The sequence below is a fragment of the Pithys albifrons genome, chromosome 2 (genome assembly GCF_047495875.1).
Source record: "Pithys albifrons albifrons isolate INPA30051 chromosome 2, PitAlb_v1, whole genome shotgun sequence".
Taxonomy (NCBI): domain Eukaryota; kingdom Metazoa; phylum Chordata; class Aves; order Passeriformes; family Thamnophilidae; genus Pithys; species Pithys albifrons.
The window spans coordinates 109,092,839-109,117,259 of record NC_092459.1 but is presented as its reverse complement, the minus strand read 5'-3'; the positions used below and the strand labels follow the sequence as shown (position 1 = coordinate 109,117,259).

The window sequence follows — 24,421 nt, the reverse complement described above, 5'->3', positions numbered from 1 at the left end:
AACATTGGTTAGGAAAAAAACTTAATTGGAAAGAGTCAGTGTGTTTCCTGGCTTGTTATTCTGGCTGACACCACCTCTTGCAACTGCAGTATTGCAACAGCAGCAGTGCAGCAATACACTTACGATGGCCTGGTACATGTAAGCATGATTGCTTGTAATGAGAAGAATCATACTGACAGGCCTACCAAACCCTGATGTGGTCACTGCCTATCCCATCAGCGTGCTTTTCTTGTAGACACACTCATCCAGTGGTGTCCTGGAATAAAGGAGGCTTAAAGTTGATAGGCATTTTCTAACAGCACTTAAAACTGTGGGATAATTAAGGTCAAATGCTTCAATCCATTGGTTTCTTTTTTCAAGTAAAACTGTTAATTCAGCAAGAGTAAGGACAATAGATGACTCCCCATGAGTTCATCAGCTGTAAATCTAGGGTGTAAAGTAAAACAAACACATCATAAAACTTCTGCCCTGTTTTTCTCCACCTGTTCTTCAGACTATTCATTTTTTTTTAAAGCTTATTATTTCAAGACTTCAAAATCCTGTGCTACACATGAGAAGCAAGTGTGATGTGCACGTGGAGGACACTGAGGTCTTGATTTGAAGCAAGGCTGGTATACCAAAATGTTGGCATCCCTGGTGAGGAATAAAGCAAGCTAGAGAGGTTGGGGGGACATGCAGGCTGTAGGAATCACTGCCCAAGTTCACAGCACTTGTGCAGATACTTGTGTGTAATTATGCATTTAAACCTAGACCTGAAGCAGCTAAATACCTGGACAAACATAAAACTGTCCCCTAAACATGTGGCTCTGTGCTTTGCTGAGTCAAAGCCTGCACAGTGAGGTGGGTTGTGGCAAGAGGGTTGCTGGGCTACAGGCTCACTCCTACTGGGAACAGAACTGGAGTATTCTGTAGGAACTCAGCTAGCAATGTCAAAGTCTGTAGAAGCACAGTCTTCAATTAACATCTTTAATCTTATTATCGCAAGCCTTTTATCTTCACATTTTCTTGTCTGTTTATTTTCTTTAAATTTGTTTACATATACCAAACTGAAAGTTTTTCTGGAAATGCTGGTATGGCTTTTAACTGCAAGAATGATTCACTGAGAATAATTAAGTCCAAGATCTTGACATCTCTTTTCCTTGTAAAAAAGGTGGTGGATATTCTGTGATTTTATTGAAAGATTTTCCCCCCTGAATGTGCATGTTTACACTCACACCCACACAGACTCACACACATTTGCAAATGCAGACACTTCCCTCTTCTTTCTGAGCTTTTAAGTTCTGGAGCAGCACATCTGACCCGTGCAATTAATCCTTTTTGCTACGTATCTCCTTTATCTATGTCTGGAATTAAGACAGAGCTTTTGAGGTTTGTGGAACTCCTTCTGTAGGTTTTTGTCCATACCATAAACCTCCTGAGCTCCCAGCATAGAGAAGGAACATGCAAACAGCAAGAAAAGTCTGTGCTCCAGGTTAACCGCTGCAGTGGTTCAGGCTCCAGCTGGGAGACTGCCAGTTGGCCTGGGTCAAACCAGGCAGTTTTCTAAGGAATTAAACAGCATAGATCTGCTCCCAGGGCCCAGGATTGTTCCCCAGGATTGTTTAATTTATTCAATGTTTCTGTTGATATAAAGGTTATAGCTTGCTATCATTTTACTATCTATGAGCAGCAAAAGGAGTGAGTTCTACTTCAGACTTTGTAAACCCTCAGGAGTAATCTTAGGTAGCAAATTAAACCTGGACCTTGCAAGATTGGAAAACAACCTGATACAGAGAATAAAAGGTAGGATTTCCCCCGGCCCTGTACATGAAGTCTCTCATGAAAGTTGGAGTGGCTGCTCACTGTAAACATCAGCAATACTTGAACTATTTGCTTTGTAGAGCTTGCAGTCTCATCTGAATTTTAGGCACCTAAAGAAAAACCAAGGTGCTAAACACCTTTGAAGAGTAAGATCTTGTTTTTTCCCTTGTTCTGAAAAAGGTCACTTATGCAATGCCAGGATCCCTGCAGCTTAGTACTTTGCACTGTTATTTCAGAAGTTAAAAGCAATGAAGGTGCTTTTTAATCACCAGCACAGTGTGACAAAAATTCTAGTTGCTTTGCAGTGATGGTCATAACATTGCAATATTAACAGCTCCCTTAGGACCTGTGCAAGGTAGGGAGCAGGCTGGAGGTGAGCTGGCTTCAGCCAAATACACACAAGGTGCCCACAGCAGAATATGCAGCCACTCTGTAATTATACTCCTGTTCTTTCTGCCTTGTCTGTGAAGAAGAGTCACTGGAACAGCAGAACTTTCATAATTTCAGGGAGGGCCGAGATTATTACAACTAACTATGACAACACTTGGTTCTTTGAGGGCTTTTATTCAAATGTCTCCAAGCCCTTACTCTTCACAAAGAAAGATAAATGTAATTATCACAGTTCTAAAGAGGCTTAATTAACTACTTGTGGATATACAGCAAATCAGTAGCAGAGATGGGAACAGAAACCAGTTTCCCTGACTTCCATTCATGCCTCAGTCACTGAATCCCAGTGCCATCTCTGTCAACTGCAGTGGGATAAGCAAATCAAAAGTACTACTGGGGCAAAGCTGAGTCCACAGACAGTGCCATGACCAGCTGAAGTGGCTCTGGGATACACCTACTGCCTATGGCCTGGCATTCAAGTGAACCCAGACTGACATCTGGAACCTGCGTGTTGTATGTGTGAGACCAGTTTGATTCTCATAGTTTTCGTTCTCCCAGTAATCCTAAAGTTTACTTGCAGGAAAGAGTTCCTTCTGAGGCATCACCCATCAGGCTGCTCTCTGCTGTTCCCCCACTCCAGCTGTGCTGATCTGGGACTCCTGGCTTTATCCAAGTCAGGAAAGGCAGTGGCCTAGGATGAAGCCACAGTGATAGACACCCAACACCGTCCACTGAGTGTTCTTGCTTTCCAACCTCTGTTGCTTTTGTTCCAATGGCAGCAATGTTCATGCAGGACCTGTGGCCACTGAGCCATGCACGGGTGACTCCCTGTTCCAGCAAACTGAGCCACACGCCTGGAAGAAGAGGGTATACTGAGAGGTGCAGAGATGAGATAGGCCAGGCACTCATTCCTCAAAGGCAGCATTTAGCCGTTGTTTTCCCACAAGGCTGATGACAGAGCAGGATAGCCTTGAAGTGTTATGTTCTGAATAAATACTGCCAAAGCAGAGGACAAGATCTGTCTTTCACCCCTCTTGCTGTCTTTGGGGCAGGTATAATCAAATTCTGTTTCCACAGCCTACACAGGTGGTGTGTCCTCCTTAGGCACCACCAGCTATCCATCCTTACAATTCTGGAAGGCAGGGTGCTCACAGCATCTCCACAGGTTCTCTGGAGTTTTCTCCACCCGTTTGACTTTGGGTTTTTTTCTATGGTTGTGGTAAAAGTTGTCCCAGTAAATGAGGAGAATTTATTGCTACACAAGTAAGATCACTTTCCTGTTGAGGGTCAAAATGTAACCTTGAGTTTTTGCAGTAGATAACTCCAGGAAGCAAATCAAGTTAAAATGCCCAGAACAAGATTTTTTTAGCTTTTACACATGACTTATTGCATTGCAGGAGTGAGACTTTCAAAACAAGAAGGTATTTCTGAAATAACAGGCTATAGCACAACCAGCAGGTGTCTTGCTGCCACAGCCTGGGAAATACCTGCTTTTGCTGAGCATTGAAGTAGGCACAACTGAGGCAAGGGGTGATTTTTGATGGCAGAAAGAAACCTGTAAATAGGAGTCATAGCTTTTTCTTCCAGCCACCATCAGAGCACCTATCTAGCATTTGCTCAGCTTCCTGCAGGATAATGTAGGTGTAACTTTTATCCCACTAAAGCATAAGGGTGATAGAGGAAAACTTTGAAAACTTGCTGTCTTAACTAGGCTGAGTCAGAGTGGCCATTGACATTTTTGGATGCTACATACAACTGCATGCATGTTCATGTATGTATCTCCCATTGAAGATTCACCATGTGACTTTCTATTCAGGGCTTTCAGCTCAGATGGCACTTAGAGATACTCATGTGCTGTTTCTTGTCTTGAGTGCTGGAAGAGAGAAATGGAGCCTGTCTCAATGTTCTTGTGGGAGCGTGATCCATCACCCAGCTACTCTGTTCCAAGGAGAAATTTCCACATAGATGTCAGTAAAGTGCTTATTTGTGAGAAACAACTTGAAGACTGGAAGGAGGGAGTGAGGGAGAAAGGGAGGAAGGGAGGAAAGGGGAGAGAGAGGGAAGAAAAGAGGGAGGGAGGAAAGGGAAGGAGTGAGAGAGGGAGGGAGCAGCTGTCACCTGAAGGTGCTGTGGGTGGAGATGCCACTGCAGCTGCCCTGCATCCCCTTCTACTGTCCAGACACCAACAGCTGTAAGAGGAACCCTGGCTGTAGCTCAGGCTTTTCTGGCATCACTGATTCCAGGAGCTATTCTGGAATGCCACCTGCTGGCATTTTTCCTATTAACTACCCTCAAGATGAACTGTTGTGTGGTCTCACCCCAAGCCTGGAAGCAAAGACACAAACTTGAACTTTTCAGACCTTTTCAGTGAATGTCCTTCCTGTTTTGTTTGTTTTTTTTTTTTGAGAGAGGCTGCCCTGGATCCTTGTGAAAAGTCCAGTTATGTAAGGAAAGGATTTTTTACATGGGACCAGGAAAGGGGATGCTGATGCCAAAAAAAGCTACAAGAACAGAGGTGGAAAAAAGGAAAAAAATAAAACCATGGAGAAAAAAAAATCTACAGGCACTAATGAGGGATAAACTGGAGGTCTTCCCTATCACAACTCTGGGAGAGGGAACATTTTATATCAAGCACTAGTTTAGATGGCCTTTAAAAAATGAGGATTTAAGTCCATGATTTTTCTTTTTTCCATCAAGGTTTATATGGCACTGCTTATAAAAAAAGAATCTTTTTAGTTTTTAACTGCAGCATTTTAAATTGGAAAGGAAGAGGAGGCACAGCTTCTGACTGCCTGCCTTTTGGCACAAACACCAAAATCTGCAGTGCTGATGCTTATAATCCCTGACAGTCCCAACAGCCAGACCCAAAAAGAAGAACAAAGGTCCATAGCGGTCAGTCGGTCTCATTCACACAGCAGGCAGAGCTCTGCTGTGTGTGATGGGAATAACTCTCCCAGCTGCCATTCTCCTCATGGAGTCACAATCCTGCTCCTTCTCCAGCTTCCCAGCTGTGACCTGCTGCAGCTGTGGGGTTGCAGTAGAACCCCCAGCAAACTCCCAATGCACCCATGGGTCCTAACTGCTCTGAGCAGCCTCAGTATGGACCCCCACCCATACCCTCTGCCCAGCAGCTCTGATAAAGCCCAGCTTTGAGCTATCTAGCTGATGGTTTATCCCCTGATTTTACTGTTCAGGAGTGTGTGGTAGCTTTACTCCAACCCCCTGGGCTTTGTGCACCCTTTTGCTGTGTCTGGGGCTGTTGGTGGAAGCTGCTGCCAGCACCCAGCTCTGCTCAGTGGCTGTGCTTGTGGGTAAGGGCACTGCCCGTGCTGTGGTCTCCTTATCCCCCTTCGTGGGGCAGCACTGCTTCCCAGCATAGATAAATGCTTCCAATTCTTGTCCCTCCAGGGATTTTTCAATGGAAGTTCCTCCTAGTTCATGTTCATTTATTTACTTTTATATTTATATTCCTTTTCTGTTCTCAGTATAGTCTCAGAATCTTTCTTTTTTTTAAGTGCTGTGGATGAAATGGTTTCTCTGAAACATCTCTGCAAATTGTACTGACCGATGATAAAATCTTGCTGTCTGTGACTGCCATGAATGAGTAGTTTTGAGCAACAACCTCTAGCCTTACCCAAGACACAAAGATCCCCAGATAGTCCAGTTGGAAGCCTTAGCCTAGCACTCATCCTTTTGGAATGGTCTGAGCTCTCTTCCAAGCTTTTATTTTAAGAGACCAGTGAACTTCTGCACTGATGGTTGGGAGGGCAGCAGTGTAACAGGGCTGTTTGGTGCTGTGCATCCAAGGGTCTGAGTGAACCACCAGTACCTGCAGAGATCTTGCTGGCACCTCTGGATAGTCCCCTGCCCATGGTTGGGGTGGTGCAGGTAGGAGGGGCTACTGGGACTTTGAGAAGGTTTTTTTGGTTTAAAATACTAATTTTCATTTCTTTTGGATGTAGAAGTTGATGTATAAAAGATTTACCTGGCATGTGGAGCAGCCTTTGGAAGTGGAGTTTCTTTAGTATGGTGTACATAGGGTGTGAACACAGCGTAGTGGCTTTTAATATTTTGAGTTTATGAAGTGATTATGGTGCCTCTTCCCCTGCAAAGCTGAAATTCTCTTCCTTCAGACACTTTCACTTTCTGTTTTATGGCATGTTGCAAAAGAAGGCTTTCATTTCTGTGCCATATCACCCAGGGCTCTCCTTTCAGGTGAACCCTGCCAAGTGACAGATGTGTTCCTGCAGAACACTTGCATGCCTTGAGAGCACATCTCTGGCCCAGAAACTTTCTCTGATTGGGCAAGTGCTCTTTTTATGGGGAGTAAAGTAAGGGGAGATTTATAGCCTACATTGATACAATGTGATCCAGCTGTGACAGTCCTTTCATCATAATGAATGATGGATCTAGTTATTACTTTGCTTTATTAATGTAACAGGTAGGTTTGAGCTACACTTGCTGCAAAGGATTAATGTGTTTGGAGGATAACACTGGACTTGTTGTGGTTCAAACCCACTTAAGAAAAGCTGTCCTGCATGTCCAGTGTGGACTGGTTTATGTTGGTGAAAAAAAAAAGCCCAAATCCTTGCTGTTTGAGTTTACTCTTTTCAGTGTGTGTTTCCTAATTTTTGAAAGTGGAATTCCTGTATTCTGCTTCTCACATTTTTGGTGGGGTCTCTGAGGAAGTATCTGTGGTCAGAGTGAGTATTTTAGCAATTAATACCAGCCCTGATTCTCCTTGATTCCCAGTTGCTTACAGGTAAGTTGTTCAGAGTGAGTCATATCCATCTGCTGCAGTTTTAACATAGGAGGGCCATGTGGCAGATTATGCAGCCTATAAATAATCACTTTTGCAATAACAACAATTCTGTGTCTTTAAAAAATACATTTGATGAGAATGATCCTGTATTTATCTATAGGACCTGACTCTGTCCCTTCTACAGACTTTCAAACAAAATAAGTCATTATATGCCTTGACTTGAATGACAGCCTGAGCTTCTAATGATGATTAAACAGTGGTGGGGACTGACTGACCAGTCATCTGTATTTTGCATGGCCCACATTACAACCCAGAGAGGTCCTTAGTCTGTGAGACTACCAAAACTCTGTGCTGATGGCACTTTCAGATATTTGGAAGCTGTAATGCAGAGGAAAAGGATGTTGTCTTACTATCCAGAGAGCTGACAATTCAGCTGTCTTCCCAGGCATGACAGCAAACTTGCAGTGATGGCACTACTGAGGATTCTGGCTGTAGACAAGCCTCAACAGAATAACCAGATCAAAACTGCTAACACCATAAGTTTCACTTAAAAATTAATTAGTAGGAAGGAGAGAAAGGAAGAAGGGCAGGCACTGCTTTGATGATTGAGTTGCAAAAAGTTAACACCATGATAACCCTGAGGGGTGTTTGGACTCAGACAAACCAGGGGTTTGGTGTTCAGTGGAAAATACAGTAAGAGGATGATGTTGCAGAGTTGAGGCACCTCACCAAGGTGTGCAGGGCTGGGACTCTCATTGGCTGTGTCTGACACTTGGGAGCTCATTCTCTGTCAATCTGCTGCTAATCATTTTTGAAAGAGCTGGCTGATCTTGCTTATGATTTTTCTGGGTGCTTATGATGTTCTGAGGTTTAGATTGGATAGTAGGAAATATTTCTTCACTGAAAGTGTTGCCCAGCCGTGGCACAACCTGCCCAGGGAAGTGGTGGAGTCACAATCCCTGAGGGTGTTTAAAATATGTGTAGATCTGGCACTTGGAGACATAGTTTGGTGGTGGCCTTGGCTGTGCTGCGTTAACATTTGGACTCGATGATCTTAGAAGTCTTTTCCAAGCTAAGTAATTCTATGGTTCTACATTGCCCAAGGAAAGAATTCCAGTCGCTCTGAAGAACAAGCCAAAGGACAAGCTAGGGCATTTCAGGCCCAAAACACAGATTACCCCAAATCACCAGATCCACTGGGGGTAGGTCCTTACCTGCATCCGCAGGAGTAGTCAGATCTCAAGTGGGGTGGCAAGGCCTGGGAACATCTGTAGGCTGAAAAAGACTTCTGTGAGAAACTACATTTCACCTTCTTGAGATGCAAAGCCCTTGTCTTCACCTGGTTTTGCATGGACATCTGGTCTCCAGCTTGAATAAGAAAAAGCATCTACTAGGTGACTGTGGGGAGGCTTCAAAGTGCTCTGTGAGGATCTAGATATGTGTGTGTGCATGCATGTGTCCTCAATAATACATGCATTTACTGCAGGCAAAAACTACAACTTTGTTTGCAGTTATGGCTTCCAAATGTTTCCCTTCTTTCACTTCTGACTTCACCAAAATTCCCTTTTGGGCTGCAGTTTTCCCTTATTGCTGCCATTTCCCATTGTTTCTTGCTTGCCTCAGGCTTAGCTTGTTTCTGAGAAGTTACAGTACAAGAGGTCTTGATAGTTTTGACTAAGTTTAGGAGGAAAGTGATGTTTTGCCTTAAATTTCGGATTTAAATAACTCTTTGATTATTTGAACACATTCACATTTTGAAAGGCAACCTGGAAATCTGGCTGGAAGATCAACATAGAACACAGAGTGTGCTCTTTTGCCTTTGGAAAGTAACCAAATTATTCTGTTGAGTTATAGCTCTGAAAATACTTTTTCGCATTCTTGAGGGAGAGAAGAGGGTAGATATTGGCAGAAACCAGCTCTTGGAAATGGCATTTTCCCAAAGGGGCAGCGGATGGGGAGGAATTTTGTGGAATGATGAGAATGAGAGGGGTGAGCAGATGGACAAGCAAGGATGAGGGATGCAGGAAAGAGGGTGAGTGAAGCTTGTATGGCAATATAAGCACAAGAGAACAACTTAGAGGCACTGCTGTCTAAAATTTGCCACGATATACAGAAATTTTCAACCTCTGCATTTCTGTATGGCCAGCCAAAGGCTGTGTAATTTATTGCCAAGGTTGTTCCCTGCTCTGGTTCACAGCAAGTTAACAGCATTCAACTTGTGCCACAGTCTGACCCGGTTAAGACTTGCCTGATTTGGAGGTTTTTAAAAGAAATACTAATACTGGTGTGAATGGAAATGCCTGGCTGAGAACAATAGAAAAAAACCAGCAGATGAAGGGTTAAAGGAGTGGCATGTGTTAGTTGCTGCAGAACCACCCCATGTGCTTCATACAAATAAATAGCCAGAGGACAAAAACCAAACAAAAAAGCCTTAGAGGTAAGTTGAAAAGGTGGTGACCCACAGAACAGAAACTGAAATACCCAGGTAAGGGTAACAACAGACTCCATTTTGCCTGAAGCTCTTGAAGAGTGAGACACAAGATCCACTGCTGATGGGTATAAAAGATGCATCCAAAAATGAAGAAGAGCCATCCCAGAGATGCAGTGAGGTGGTGGTGATGTTATCCCACGTGTTTCCTGCTGCACATGGTTGATCCTGGTTGGATTGATGGACACAGCTCTGTGCATGTGAGTATGTACATGAGAGAGTGGGAATGGGTAGAACCAACTTACTGGAATCTTATCTTTTTAAAAAAAAAAATCACCTTCTCCTTCACTGAGGTCTTGCAAAGAGTTTTGTTCCACTAATTTTGTACAGAAATGAGACCAAGTATTCTAGTTCTGCTAATAATTCAGGTAGGAGGTGGTATATATCCATGTGATGGCACTTTATATAAACACTAGTTGCCTTTAAAAATGCCTAGATAATTGGATTGCAAAATTGCTATGTTAAAAAATTATTTATGCTAAAGTGAGGCACTCTACTGCTGGGAATGGAAGTTGTCTAGTTTAGTTTCATGCTGCCCTCTTGTAGGAAAGCTACTGCCATCAAATTGTTTCTCATTTTCTAAATGCCCAGCTTGAGACATGCATTGAATTCTGCCAATTAAAGGTGGCACTACTGCATTTAAGCATATAAAGTGCCACCAAAAAAATGCCATAAAGAAAACCAGGCCACCCAAGTTGCCTCCCAAGCTGCTTTTCTGCATGAGAGGTTCTCTCTGACCTGGATGCTGCAGCTATAAATGAAGGCAGCTCTCTGCTCTCACAGAAGTCAGAAAAACTTGTGCTCTGACCACAATCCAGGTGCTTTTTCTCCCTTTGTATCTGTCTCTGTTCCTGACCATACTGGGTGGCCATGTGGACTCTGCACAACAGCCACCTATTCCCAGTGAGGGCTCAGAGACAGCTGTGCTGTTCTTGATGCAAGGGGCTTGTCTCCTGGCTGCCTTTTGCTCTTTCTCATAGAGTTGTGGGATGAAGAAAAAAAAAGGTGTTTGTGAAGCATTCCAGGATGATAGCAGTGAAGGCAGAGAAAAACTATCCAGGAGGGTAATGTGGCTGTGTTCTTAAAATCAATACAGAAAGTGACACTGAGCAGAGTGCTGAAGGAATGCTCCTGGATGTATCACTCCTTCATTGATGGAGAAGGACATGGGAAAGCCCTGTGGGCGGCCATAGGATTGAATAAAATAAACTTTACACAATATAAATTAAAGATGACCAGCCATAAAAACGTGTCTTTGCTTATTCCTTCTCAACTCTGCTGTTCTCCTCATCTCTTCACAGCCCTCCTGTTTGGAGGGGTGGGTTGTGCAGGTGAGTTCCTGGTGCCTGGTACCTGCCTGCTGCTGTGCTCCTGGTCTGATGCTGTGGGTGCTGCCTGCCAGACACTGGACACTCAGGCTGCCCTTCAAGAAGACAAATGTACCAATCCTTAACCAGTAAGTGAGAACATCTGGGACAAATATTTTCTGTTACTTCTTAGAAGTTTAGCTTAAAAGACAGAAGTGCATTGTCTTTTTTCCTCTTTCTCTCACAAGAATGGACAGGGGTTACTTGGACTTAGTTAAATCCTCACAATAATGTCCTTAATCTAGAGTTCAGTGAAAAGATTTTTGAGATCAACCAATGAATTTTAGCATGACAGCTTAAAGTATGCTTGAAAATAAGAGGGTAGTGAGTTCCTCTTACTCTTCTTGCTCCCTCAAACCTAGGGATATTTTCCTGCTGCTAAAGGGTGGATCTGTTCTGTTCTCCAACAATAAAAAGCAGATGATTTCCTTCTTAAAATACTCAAAGGGGATTGCTAACACAGATCCTCTTCACTGTGTGCCCATTCTAGTGTGCACAGTCAAATCCCATCCCTTCTAGCAGCAAGGAAAGGCTAATCCCTGGCATTGCAGGCACCCAGATTAACCCACTGCAGGATTAGGATGTTTGAGCTGTTGTTAGAAGATTAGTATATTTGGTTGTCAACACTCGCTGAACTTGGCCTGAAAATGATTTCCAACGAGGTCGCTGACTCCTGGGTGCCACTTTGCCCAGCACTCTAGAAAAGGCTGGAGTTAAATCAAGTGGCTGCAGAGATTAAACTGGAGCAGAATACCTTTAGGATTTAAACTCTTCATTGCTGCTGATGGGAACAAAAGTCTCTGGCAGTCTGGTCCAAATTGCTGAGCTGCTGCCTTGCTGGGGAGGTGTTTCTAGGGTTTTGCTTTCTGGAGTTCCCCGTTGGTGACAGTGTGTGCCATTAGGTGGGTGAGCTGCCCACAGACGATCTTGTCCCAGTTCCTGCACAGTACAAAATGAGTTTATTTTGAGGACAGGGTCTCCACAGGGGCACCTCTAGGTAGAAAGCAATTGGCTTCCACTCCATTCTGGGACTTAGATTGTCTGTTCTGATAATGTTTTATTTCAGCTACTAGCAGGAGGACTCATGTTTGTTTTTTTTTAAAAAAAGGATCTTCCTCTTGTTAGCCGGGCAATAATACCAGCACAAAGTCAGCACCTTGTAAATGCCTACATGGCTTTCCAGTGCAGGGGGAGTGGCAGTGGAGCTGTGGTCCCATTGCACCCAGTCCAGCTATTGTGTGTTAGCTGCTGCCTGTGGTGCACTGATCCTGGTGGAACACACTATGGTGCTGCTGCAGGGAGTGTGCATGGGGAGGGACGGGCATGGCAGGTCTCCTCTCCTTCTTGAAAAGCAGCTTTTTTTCCTATTTATTTTTTCCTCTGTGAAACTGCAAATGAGGGCTTTGTAGAGTCCAAAGATACACCCTTTTAAAATTTTGGGTAATACAGGGAGAGTGTGTATTTTTGTCTGTTTATCAGTGGAAAGCTGCCATGATGGTAAAATAACTATTAGTTGGAAACTGGTTTTCTCTGTCATGAGCCAGGGGATTACAAACTTAAATTTGATTCAAAGCAGCTTCTCTTGAAAAGTACTGACCACTGTCTGTGTCATGGAATTGGTTCTAGAGATTTCATTCAGTGCTGCCACGGCATATCTGGATTTCCAGACACATCCTTTTGTGAGTGTGGACTGGATCATGCTTCTCTTTGTGCATGCAAACATTAGCAGCCACTTCTGATCTGAAATGTGTTTGGCCCTGAGATTAGCTCAGTTGGTTAAAACTTGGTTGTGATAATGCCAAGGTCATGGGTTCAATCCCCTGTGTGGGCCATTGACTTAATGATCCTTGTGGGTCCCTTCCAACTCAGAATAGTCTGTGATTCTGTGCATGTAACTGCATTTGTCACTCCTCTGACAATGTTTCTTCCTCAGCAGGCCAGCAAAGATGTTCAGCTGAAACCCATGTGGAAGACATAAGCCTAAAAGTTATGTCAAAGAAGATTCACTAGAGAAAGGTAGGGCCTTTGCATAAATGTTGAGTTTGACTCTGGTATCTTAAAGCTGTAGCTGTCCTGAGCATTCCCACATCTGGGAATGCTGTACAGCATAGTGAAGCAAGAGCTGTTCAATTTTAATACCTTTATAAGCACTAAGTACATTCCTCTGTACTTTACAAACATACTTCAGGGGATTTCTGTAGAGCTGCATGATAAAATAATTTTGAATATTTTATCCAAGGCCTCTGTTGCAATTTATTCTGCAAAAAACCCTTCTGAAACCCAGAATGTGGGCCTAAAACTTCTGCCTGGATAACTGTGGACCATTATGGTGGCATTGCTTTCCAGTTGTCTCACTGCAACAAGAGGTGAATTATGGAATAACCAGCAAGAACATGGGATGGCAAAGGGGGTGTTTGCGTGTGTGTTGGTTCTCCCACTTGGTCAATGTTTCCCATATGCAGAACTTGCCCTGGATTTAGATCAACATGGACCTGCCTTACCAGCAGTGACCAACAGACATGTGTATGATAAAGTGGTCTGTATTCAGTGAAGAATTTCAGGCCATCCATTTGCTGGATGAAAACATAATGTCTGACATCATGCTGAGGTAGTTTGGACTAGCTGACAAGTGAAAACATATATGTATGTGTGTGTGTGTGTGTCTGTGTGTGTGTATGTGTGTATGTATATACACATATACTATTTTTATACAAGTGGGATATAAATACGACATGGATTGTGAAAAAAGTACATTGTACATTTTAATATACTAGAAACAGTGGTTCTGCTTGTGTTTCAGCCCATGGTTGCTGTAGCAAGTGCTTATAAACTTGTAACTTGAAGGCAGTCTCCAGGACAGGGGCAGAGTCACTGTGTACATATCTGGGGGATACAGAAAGTGAAAAAAGGGGAGGGAAATGCTGATGGCACCATGCTGTGAGCTCAGGCATTTGTATTCTTCAAGGAACTGGTTAAGTACAAGCAGCTCATCAGCTCTTGTTTGTGATGGATGTGTAGGACATAATGTAATGTAAGAAATAATCATACTTAAGCCACAGGTTTCCACATCAGAATACCTTCAAAGGGTGGACCTCAGAATGCCTTCAGAGGGTGGACCTCATACCTACTCTGATAAACAGGTGACGACAGTGCTGGCTGGATGTCCTGCACTTCCCGTGGTTGGATAATCCATGTTCACATGTGCTTTGTACCCTTGTCTCAATGGCCAAGGAAACTCCAGCTGGGTTAATTCCCATCCTATGATGTTGTTTCCAATGAGTGAAGATAAGGTGCTAGTTGATCACTGCCTTTGTATTTGACATGTGGCAGTTCCCAGCAAGACTGTCTGCTTGGTAGACACTGTAGCTGCACAAGGTAAATAACATTTTGATGCTGAAGAATATTCTAAATCTGGTAAAAAAGTTTAAATTTGAGAGGAAATAAGCAGAAATATAAAATGAAAGGAGTAGATGTGGTTACAAAGCAGACAGAGATGCAGGAGGAGACTGATCATCTATCATGGCTCGCACTGCTTTTGAGGATGGGCTTGCAGATGGAGGCAGGAGCCTTTCCCATATCTAAGAACAGAAATTTCCTTATGAACCAATCTCTGTCTGGGGCTACAGAAGGATGTTTAGCTGCTCACAGGATCCAAACCTTACTATGTTGTTAATGGTCAGACTGCATCTTAGAGGTCTTTTTCAGCCCAAACTTCTCTGTGGTTCTGTGTGTTTTATTTGTGTGTTCACTCCTGGAAATGTTCAGGGACAGGTTGGATGGGACTTTGAGTAAACTGGTCTAGTAGAAGGTGTCTTTGCTCACAGCAGGGGGGTTGGAGCTGGACGACCCCAAAGGTGCCTTCCAACTCAAACCATTTGATGATATCCATCCTTCCCAAGCCCCAAATCCAGGCTGTTCCTCCAGCACCTTCTGCCAGCATCCCCTCTCCCACTCGGCAGTGCTGTGACTCTGAGATACAATATTTTACATTAAGTGCTCAGCTTCCCCTCTCCTGGCAGAGATGGGAAAGGACAAAGCAGGAGAGAGCCCAGAACACGCACTCATTACTTTCTGTCTGCCAACAAGTTGGGATCATGCAGTGTTTTAGGCAATGTCTGGCTGTTATAAAAGGCTTTGGTTAAGTAAGCACATTTCTCTTGCATAAGTGCTTGTTTTTGGGAGGCTTTAGCCAATTGGAGGCTGCAGCAGCTCACAGACAGAAAGTATGTCTAACTACTGTGATACTTTTTTTGTTAACAATACATGATTATTACTCTGCTGAAAGTTGTGTAAAATCTCTTTAGATAAAATTAGGCGGCGGAGGCTCCCCAGTGCTGCTTGCAGCTGAACTTCAACGCTGCCAAAAAGCCTATGTGGATCCCTGTGAGTAATATTTCTGATTGTTATAAGGGTATTTGTGACTGGAAACTGCAGACAGGGAAATATTGCAGCAGTTTATTGGAAGCAATAAGTTAGAGGGGGGCATAAGGTGAGAGACAGTACTAAAACTATTGACTGGTTTAATAAGGTTTCCTCCTAGACTTCCGTGGGTTTCTCTGGGGCTGTGAAATCAAAGTTTTTTCAAATATGACAATGACAAGGATATGTGATGCTGAAGTGAATTACAGGGCCACAGGAGGAGAGAGATTTGATGTGACAGTGAGATCAAAGGACCATCTAGTCCTGTGTATTGGTTTGGAGTGGGCAATGCCCTGTTCTTGTATTGTTTCCTTGATCATTAACAAGTGTACAGTGATACTTTTCTCCTGTGCTTTCATGGCTTTCAGAAATCTGCATGTCAGTTATTTCCTGAGCCAGAAAAGGTATCTCTAATAGTGCAAATAGATTTTGTTTTTCAGAATTTGCTGCTCCGGTGTATCTGTTGAAGACATTATGTTGTTTTGTGACTTGACTGATGTAAATCTAACTGAGATTTGATATCTTAAGTTAAATGAGTTCTTTACCATAGGATTTTAATTTTTATTTTTAAAATGGGTAGTTCTGTTTAGATAGAACTGAAAAGGGAAAAACATGTATGGCTTTGCAGAAAACAGGAATTCCCTTCCCACTTCCTTGTGACGTGTCTGGATGCAGCTCAGTCAATGAACAAAGCCTGGAACTACAAAACAAAAAGTGGGAACTGGAATTTATTAGCTCAAGACTGAGCGGTCTGGAACAACTCCAGTTGTTATTCCTGCCAACTCTGGAAGGCATTAGAGTGCCATTGTATAGAGAAGGCAGGTCAGGCGCTGAGCTATGGGAAGAAATAAAGCTGTTGCCTATAGTTTGCATTTATATATGCTTACTCCTAGAGATGGCACAGAACTCTTCTGCAATAGAACAAATGCTGGAATAATGGAAATCACTTGGGAGATCTCAAGTCACTACTTACTAACCTTGAAAAAATGTAGGATGTAGATTTTACACTCTATAAAGTTCTTGAGACCTGCTAAAGCGTTTAAATCTTATTGGCAGCCAGTAGATGAGAAGGTAATACCACCATGAAAGGAAGTTAATTTGTAGGAGTTATGGGATTATAGAGGTAAATGTGAAAAGTTACGTTGCACTAAAAGGCACTTGGCTGCAAGGCCAAGACTGCAATATTTTCATATTTGCTTCCCGGAGTGGGTAAAATTGATAGCCCTGTTTTTTTCAGCAAAACCACAGTAGTGGTGTAAATAAGCTGGAATCACTCTTTTGCTGGCTAAGTATTTAGGCCTTAAAACCTGTGATTTAGGCAAACCTAAGCTATGGCTCTTGCACTGTGCCAGTGAGGGATGGAGGGATGGAACAGGCTGCTCACTGGGCAGCTCATGGCTTCCCATTTCCATTCCACCACCCAGTGAGGGCTCTTCAAACAGAGATGCTCCCAGCCCAGGCCAAGCCTTTTTAGTTCTAATGAAAACACCACAAATAAAAGGTCAGCAGTTAAAACTTGGGAACTTATGACATTTTTAAAACAGTCTCTGTTTTACAGAACAGAAACAAATCCAGGCATCCTTTAGAATAGTCAAACAGCATCTCTAATGTGTTGCAGGGCAAGATGGATGCTATACACAAGTTGAAGGTTTTGGTGATGTTTCTGTCTCTGGCTACGTTCACGGTCATGGTGATAATGAATGCTGGAAATGCCACTGGGATATTCAAAGGTAACACAAGAAAATTGTCTCATAAAATTGTCTTCATTCAGAGGTGGATCTCATACATTTATACCATTTAATAATATTAAGTGGCTTAGATGGGATAGATCTGTTATTACCTCATCAGCTCTCCAAATACACTTTGTTCTGTGAAAGGCGGAAGGTGCTCGTGCATCCTTCAGGTGTGACAGCCAGATGTCTGAACCCTATCCAAACCCCTAAAATCCAAGGCAATGGTCTTGTCCCTGGTGGACCTGGATCCACTGGTGGGTGAAAGGCAGCTTTTGCATACACTGCCCTTGTATCCCTGCCGGAAGATGTTCAGGCTGTTTCTGTGGGTTTGTAGAGGGCAGTGATGCTGTGTTTGAACAGTACCCACAGCAGAATCTGCCAGCATGCTTTTCTCTGGATTTCACACACAACTGGCTCCCATGGTTCCGTATGGGAGGGAAGGTACTCAGGGTTCCCCATAGGTACAGTGAACCCACAGTGGGTGTGTGAAGGCCGACCAGCTGCAGCGCATGGTTTGTCTGCACCAGAGTGCTCCCATCATCCTCAGACCCCCTGGGGTGTGGACAAGGATTGAAGGGTGAGGGAAATCAGCAGCTTTTCCCCACCCTTAGAATGTAGTAACATTTTTGCCTGCAATAACATTCACCACCACAGGTCTGTTCAGGACAACCCCTGGAAACATCTCGGACAAGTACAGCACTGATTTCACACCAGCTGGCTGGACCTTCCTCATCTGGAATGTCATCTATGCTTGGCAGCTTGCCTGGCTTCTCTATGCCTTGTCAGGAATCTGTCGAAGGTATTTTCCCCACTTACTGTTTATGGTATAAATGGGAAGGGGCAGTGACTCTTCCCTTCTGTAGTAGCTCAGTATCCTCCCCCCGTTTCTGAGGTTTCTAGTAAGAGTAAACCCATTGCCATCTATCATGACTTGACATATTGGAGCTCTGCTGCTGGACCATCTCTTAGGTTCAGCATTCAAAGCTGGGAAGCAATTTGGAGATGTACATGAACTGTTCTAACAGGTGGACAGTCATCAAAGTGTGTAAACTGTTCTGTGAGGCCTTGTTTCCATGAACTCATGGGATCTGACAGATTTACCCAGTACCTGCACTTTACCCACCGCTAGATGCTGAGAATCCACAGGGGCAAAAGGAATGGATGATGGAACTGATGCTTTGAGTTTAACTGTTAGAAATCAGAGAATGGAGGGTCTCTTGGTTCATTGAACTGGACTTGAAGCTTTCCCTGGGACTATGGGATCAGTAAGTGCCTCATGCGGTTCCTTGCAATACCTGCAATACTCCATGATGTCTTCCATGGGACAGACTTAACACTACATCTCTCCTGTCAAGGGGGACCATGGACTGCTTAGTTTGAGTTGTGTATCTGCTATTTTTACATGGTTTGTAAGAAGTCTCTCAGTTGGTTCTGGCCAACACTGAAGGCTGAGGGAAGAATGAAGTGTTTGTACAGAATGACCTGGCCCATACACATGTATGTGCACACAAAATATATACTCACACGATGATCCCAAAAGCCCCAGGAACTGTGCTAGAATTCCATGACCATGCCATTGCTGCCTCTAGCAGTGGCACAAGCCTTATAGAACCTATTAAGCAGCCCTTAGTACCCACTACGTCTGTGATAACAGATGTATCTGCAGAGATCAGCAAGAAGTTCTGCACTGTGGGACAATATCCTGATGGGGAAAGCCACAGGGACTGTGTTGTGTCAGAGGAGGATGCACAGGAGAAATAGTCTGATTTAAGCTGAAATATTTAACTCCAGTGTGTAGTCCCTACTAGTATAAGGAAAATGAGGCCAGGAAAGTTTGGCTGGTCAATGCAGGCATTGTTTTCCTTTCTTCATACCCACTTTTTCCTGTCAGGAATGAACTCGGACGTGTTTTCATAAAGCCCGACTTGCTGCCAATACCTTTTTATGTGGCTTGGTGTCTCAATAATGGCCTCAATGTAGGATGGCTGTTTCTGTGGGACCAAGAGTAAGTTGCCTTTTGTTACAAATGCTTTCTAACCCTCTTGTTGGGACTGTACCAGTACTTCATTTTGCCTTTTTCTCTATGTATGAACACTTAATCACACCTGTAAAACTCTACAACAGGCTTTGATAAAATGTAGTTTCATAAAAGTTTGGGGGTTTTACATGATGTTGTCATCTTGCCCATGAGCTAGATTGGTCATTGAAGTCTAAGATCTCCTCAAAGCTGCTGTTCTTCTATGTTTTTCCTTCACAGGTAAGACAGGAGCTCTGCCTCTCTTCATAAATGCAGTTAAGCTCCTTGGCTTGGATTGTTTTCATAATCACGGTCACATTAAGGGCTTATAAATGCACTACTCTCAAGAGGTGAAGAAATCAGTTGCAGTCAGAAAAATAACTTCATGATTAATAGAGTAAAACAACAGCAGTATGTCAAAATGAGGGCTACATGTATTGATTACCTTTATTAAAGGCTGACCATTCTAAATTCAGTAGGGGCCAAACACTAAAGCCACGAATTAATGCATTGTGACACCACTGAAAAAAGTGTATTGTCTATTGCACCTGTGTGTGTTCTTTGTTCTAGATACCTCCTTCCAGCCCTGGTGTTCCTGGCAGTCCTCACTCTTACCACCTGTGCCTCCCTCTTCATTTCACATCGAGCCTTGAGCACCAATTCCTCGTGGTTTGTGAAGGGTCACAAAGCTGAGCTCTGGCTCATCCGCATTCTGGTAGGTGGCATTTAGGAAGCTGTGCTGTGGGTAAAGGCTAAAAAAACCCAACCCTCTGAGTAGTGCTGGAGGCATCAAGAGCAAAAGATTCAATGGCAGGACATAGGTAAGGAAAGATTTCTGGCCTGACTTTAACTTGCGCTTGCTGCAGGTGCACACAGGCTAAATTGCATCTGCTTCCTATGGGACATCATGGGAATGATTCAGAGCAAGGTACTTCTCCAGCTGCTGCAGAATAAAGTTTTCAGTGGAGTGTGAAAAATTCAGGCCAGACTTGTGTCTGGGGTGGGAAGGATGTTTCTTGCAGGGGGAGAAGCCATTGCTGAGGATGGGTTCTGATGCTGTATCTGATGCTGATGTCCCTGACACCCGAGTCCCGAAGAATTACATGTTTCTTATATGGAGAAGAGTCATTGCTAAAGGTTTCAAATGCAGCTGTCTTTCTGAGTTTTGTGAAACTATGAAAGGTTAATTTTCTGTGGTCCTTGAAAAAAGTGACTGTTTGGCAAACCTCACAGATTAAAAAAGATAAACATGAACATACTTCATCACTCCTTGGATCTCTCCCTGTTCCTCTCTCCTAGCTCAAACCTGCTGCCTTGATGCCTTCTTCCCCTATCCAGGACACTTCACATGGCACTCCCATGGCTGCTTTGTATGCTTTAACCACCTTTGATTCCTCACTTAATGTTGTGGTTGCTCAGGAAGCAAGCAGGTCAACTGTAAAAAACCATCCAAGAAGGCAGGGGAGTTTTTGGTGGAGGGGCGGTCTGCAAAACTAGGTAGTTCTGCACAGTAAAGTTCCTGCCAAGCCTTCTGGAGATAAGCTGACATCTCTTGGCACAAATTGGGAGTGGGCTCTGTTCTTTACACCCCTCTGTCTCACTTCCTGAAACACCAGTATGATACACTGCTGGAGTGGGCCCCTGGACTCCTCTGGGGACTCCAAGGCTTCAGTTCTTCTCCCTGCTGAGGGACTTCTCCTGCAGCTAGGTCCAGAAGGCTGGCTTAACTGCCCCAAGGCCTCTGGGTCACAAAAGACAGAGATTACCCTGTTTATCACTGTCACCTTGCTGTGCTGTGTGGCAGGTCCAGAATGGGCTGGCTCTGTATGGAACATGGACCACCATCGCCACTCTGCTGAACTTCGCCATTGTGTTGATATACCAGTGGAATGTGTCCCACGAGAAAGCCACCACTGCTTCTCTCAGCATCCTTGCCCTCAGCCTCGTGGTATGGTAAGTGACCTCATGGGTTCCCACCAAGCCTCAAAGACCCCTTCCACCTCTCACCAGTGGTGACTGTCTGTCCCAGTTCATTCATGGTTTGTCCCTGTCCCAACACTGAGCACAAAGGCATCTGTTATAATTCATGGCAGATGAACTGGGAGTCTGGGCAGAGTTTTTCTTCCCTGACACTCAGCAATGCCAATAAGCAAATGTTGTGGGCCAGGAACAGGGTTGTGTGACCTGCATGAGCCCAACCTGCCTGAGGTTTACAGGTGAGAGTGTGATATGGAAAATATACAAAATGTGGCTTTATTTTTCCCTAAATCTACCTCCGATAAATTATTTATGAATTTTAGAAAATGAAAAATTTTGTACTCTGGTTCAAAAGACCCACTGTTTGTCTAATTCCTTTCTTAGACAATGGAAAAAAAATTAGAGAAAATGCTAACTTTGGTCACTCTTTTTCTTCACAGGTTCTATCTAGAGAACTTCTTTCTTGACAAGTATGTCCGCTATAACCTCACAATCTACCCAGTAGTCATAACAGCTCTGATTGGCAGTGCGTGTAAGAACAACTCCTTTTCATCCCCAATGACCAACAACATATATATAGGTGAATCTTTTGAACTGTTTCCAACTCCTGTAAAAGAAGGCCAGTAAACAATTCCACATCCTTCCTGTGTATTAGGGGCAGAAAGACTTGCCACTGTTAGAGTGTTATTTATTAAAACAGAATTAGGGATATATTTGAAGGTGTTCATTGTGCTAAGTAAAGAGTAGAGCAGAGATCATTGCCCATGAGCCTTGGGGCTGAATCCAAACCTTGTGTTGTCTCAAGTTCACTTCCCAGTGCAATATGTTTACCCCACTATCCTCCATCACGCACTTGAGTCCTTCACTAGTCCACATCACAGGACAGGCCAAAGGAAAAGAAGGCTGTGGACTTTCCATTTGCCCTGTGTTGTTTGGGATGTAGGAGCAGTGAATAAGCTTCTGACCCACAGAGGGCTTCACAGTGCAAACCCGTGCACATGCTCCTCTCCCGTGCAGAGCTCAGACTGGCCTTAACAAGTTTCCCTGGACTTATTTGGCTGCTGTGAGCCACTGTAGCAGAGTTGAGTGTAGTCATCCATTGTAAAAGGGCTTAAGCTGTCCAAATTCTGTACAATCACAGTCTGGCAAAAGCTATACCATTATGAGTAGTTTTATGCTGACATGAAAAGGACTGAGCTCTGAATACTGCTGGAGCAGTTTGAGATGCCTGTTCCCACTGTGGGGTCAGCAAAAGGGAGCATGTTCCCACCCTTCAGCCTTCCCACTGCCACATACCAGTGGCTAAAGCTAATTCCTGGACTGGCAACACCATTGCAGCCACTCCAGTATGTGTTCCCTTTGCCTGGTCATGTCTAAAAGCACCAAACAGGACTTGGCAAAGGTTGTCTGTCACAGGCACAGGGGCACTGGAGGCTTGTATCCTCATGGTTAGGGCCACCAGGAATGCAATGATGTGTGTGAGCTCTGGCAGACAACTGTGTTCCTGAAGTAGGTGCATTTCTACAAGCAAAACTTCATTGTTAGTGGTTCAGCTTGTTTGGCTGGTAGGACAAAAATGTGCTTTTCCCAAACTAGTACATGTTTCTTTATATAGATTGACTATTCTTGGAGTGTTTTGTTAATGTAATGCATTTTAATTCCTGCGTCCATGAAGCCTCCCCCTTTTTGGACATGCCTTGACCTGGAAGCATTGGGCGAATTTGACTGTATAGCAGTGAAACTCTGAGAAATACAACTCCAGGGGCAATGGATGCTATATAGGGGATATTTTTTTTCCCCTTTTCCTGAATGCCCCCTGTACAGATTGCTGGGGTATGACAAGAGAGACCCTGTCTTTCTCTTATGCTTTAACATGCTTCTGTGTTTTTTTCCTAGTTGTTCTGCTAGCAGGGACTTCCTTGATCTTTGCTGTTCGGCTGGGAGTAGTCCTGTGGAGGCACTGTAGGAGACCATTGGAAGCGTCAGAAATCTCAGACCCGTCAGGCACAGTGCCCTGAGACCTCTGGCATCTTGTGGCAGATACTTGAAAGGGAGAAAAAAGAACTGGGCATCTGCTGGTTTTTGCTTCCAGTATCAATTGCCTTATGGTCTTTCCTCTTACTCTCCATTCCAAACACAGATGGCTTGGGCCTGCAGTCCTGTGTTGCTCCCATGTTTTCTTGGATCAGCTACTCACAGCCCTGTCATGAATTCCTTTGATTTCACTCTGGAAAAGTGCAGGAAGAGGACCTTCAGCTGGGTAGCCCTGTGCATCTTTGTGATGCCTGAGCTGTGGCTCTTTTCTCCCGCCAGCGCCAGGAGAGCTGCCAGCAGGCACTGGGCAGGCTTGCACTCACAGCTGTGGGTGTTCTTCCCATGGGAGCTCATTTTCCTTGAAGTGTAGATCTAAGTGAACTGTCCCTGGGAGTCCAGGTGAGCAGTGGGAGGTCTGTCATTCCCTTGGCTATTGGTATTGAGTATCCACAAGCTCTAGTGCTGTGGGCACATCTGCAGGCAGTGACTGCTCCCTTTCCTGCTTCTCTTCAGCATGACAGGAACAGATACTCCAGCTTGATATCTACCTTTACAGTGTCTGCTCTGATGTTTGATATACAAGGGGGCAGGAGGAGTCACTGAAGACCTCTAACACAAATGGGTTGCCTTTTGCTGAGCTTGCACTGGCTGGATGTCTCCTGCTGGAGGATGGTGTGAGACCACTCCAGAAGGAGTTTAGATGTACAGATGAGATGGTACCTGATTTGGGGTGAAGCTGCTGCTTCAAAGGAAGCCTGTTTAAGACAAAAAAATAATATTTGAACTGGTAGAGCAAGTTCATCCTAGATCAGTGCTTCTCATGTGGCTTCACCACTTCTAAGTTGGGAATAGGAAGCCTAGATGAGTATTGGCTGAGTTGTTGGACCACTGCCTCTATTTCCTGTGCCTAATCAAGAGCTGGTGGTGCCTCATAGGTGTCTGGAAAGTGTTTCTACATGGCAGGTGCTTTCAGATGTTGAGCATCTGCAATACTATTGCAAAGCTACATTCCAAAATAACATGTGCTATTGTTTACATTTAGCAAAAACTAAAAGCAGTGTAATGCAATTCTTCTCATCGTTCTGGTGTGTTATTTTCTAATAAATCAGCTAATTCTACCACTGTTTCACTAAATCTGTAAATCATCTAAAGCAGCTGTCCTGGCTCCTGCCTCACCCATGCCCAGGGTTCTGCAGTGACCCTGGTCCCTGTTGGGATGCTCATGGATGGAGCTGCTTCCACTGAAAACGCCTTCATCAGCCTTAGAGGAGGATGCAGATTCCTATGCATGATTTAAACTTCTCTGCCCAGCACCCTGTTCATTAAGTTTCTATTTTATAAGCTTTGCCTCCCAGGAGCCCAGCTAGTGAATTCCCAGCAACCTCTCCCTAAGCTGTCTTCTTTAATACAGTGTATTAAATCCACTGGCATGTGGAT

The 24,421-nt window shown here is 44.0% G+C and overlaps 1 protein-coding gene across 6 annotated transcripts; it reads left to right on the top strand.

Annotated features, from left to right (window-relative positions):
* The first annotated feature begins 9,391 nt into the window (after positions 1 to 9,391).
* Positions 9,392 to 24,102, top strand: LOC139685338 (uncharacterized). 6 transcript variants are annotated; one of them, XM_071582060.1, is made up of 11 exons: positions 9,392 to 9,637; positions 10,739 to 10,893; positions 12,741 to 12,820; positions 15,109 to 15,187; positions 16,842 to 16,953; positions 17,611 to 17,755; positions 18,848 to 18,961; positions 19,544 to 19,688; positions 20,778 to 20,926; positions 21,391 to 21,530; positions 22,847 to 24,102. In XM_071582060.1, the coding sequence occupies exons 4-11, from the start codon at positions 15,176 to 15,178 to the stop codon at positions 22,966 to 22,968; spliced, it is 939 nt and encodes a 312-aa protein (XP_071438161.1). In that variant the 5' UTR covers positions 9,392 to 9,637; positions 10,739 to 10,893; positions 12,741 to 12,820; positions 15,109 to 15,175; the 3' UTR covers positions 22,969 to 24,102. The 6 variants fall into 6 exon arrangements, with proteins under 6 accessions (XP_071438161.1, XP_071438160.1, XP_071438162.1 ...); XM_071582059.1 differs by having other exon boundaries at positions 12,738 to 12,820; XM_071582061.1 differs by lacking the exons at positions 9,392 to 9,637; positions 10,739 to 10,893; positions 12,741 to 12,820 and adding an exon at positions 13,537 to 14,179.
* Positions 24,103 to 24,421: the final 319 nt, after the last annotated feature.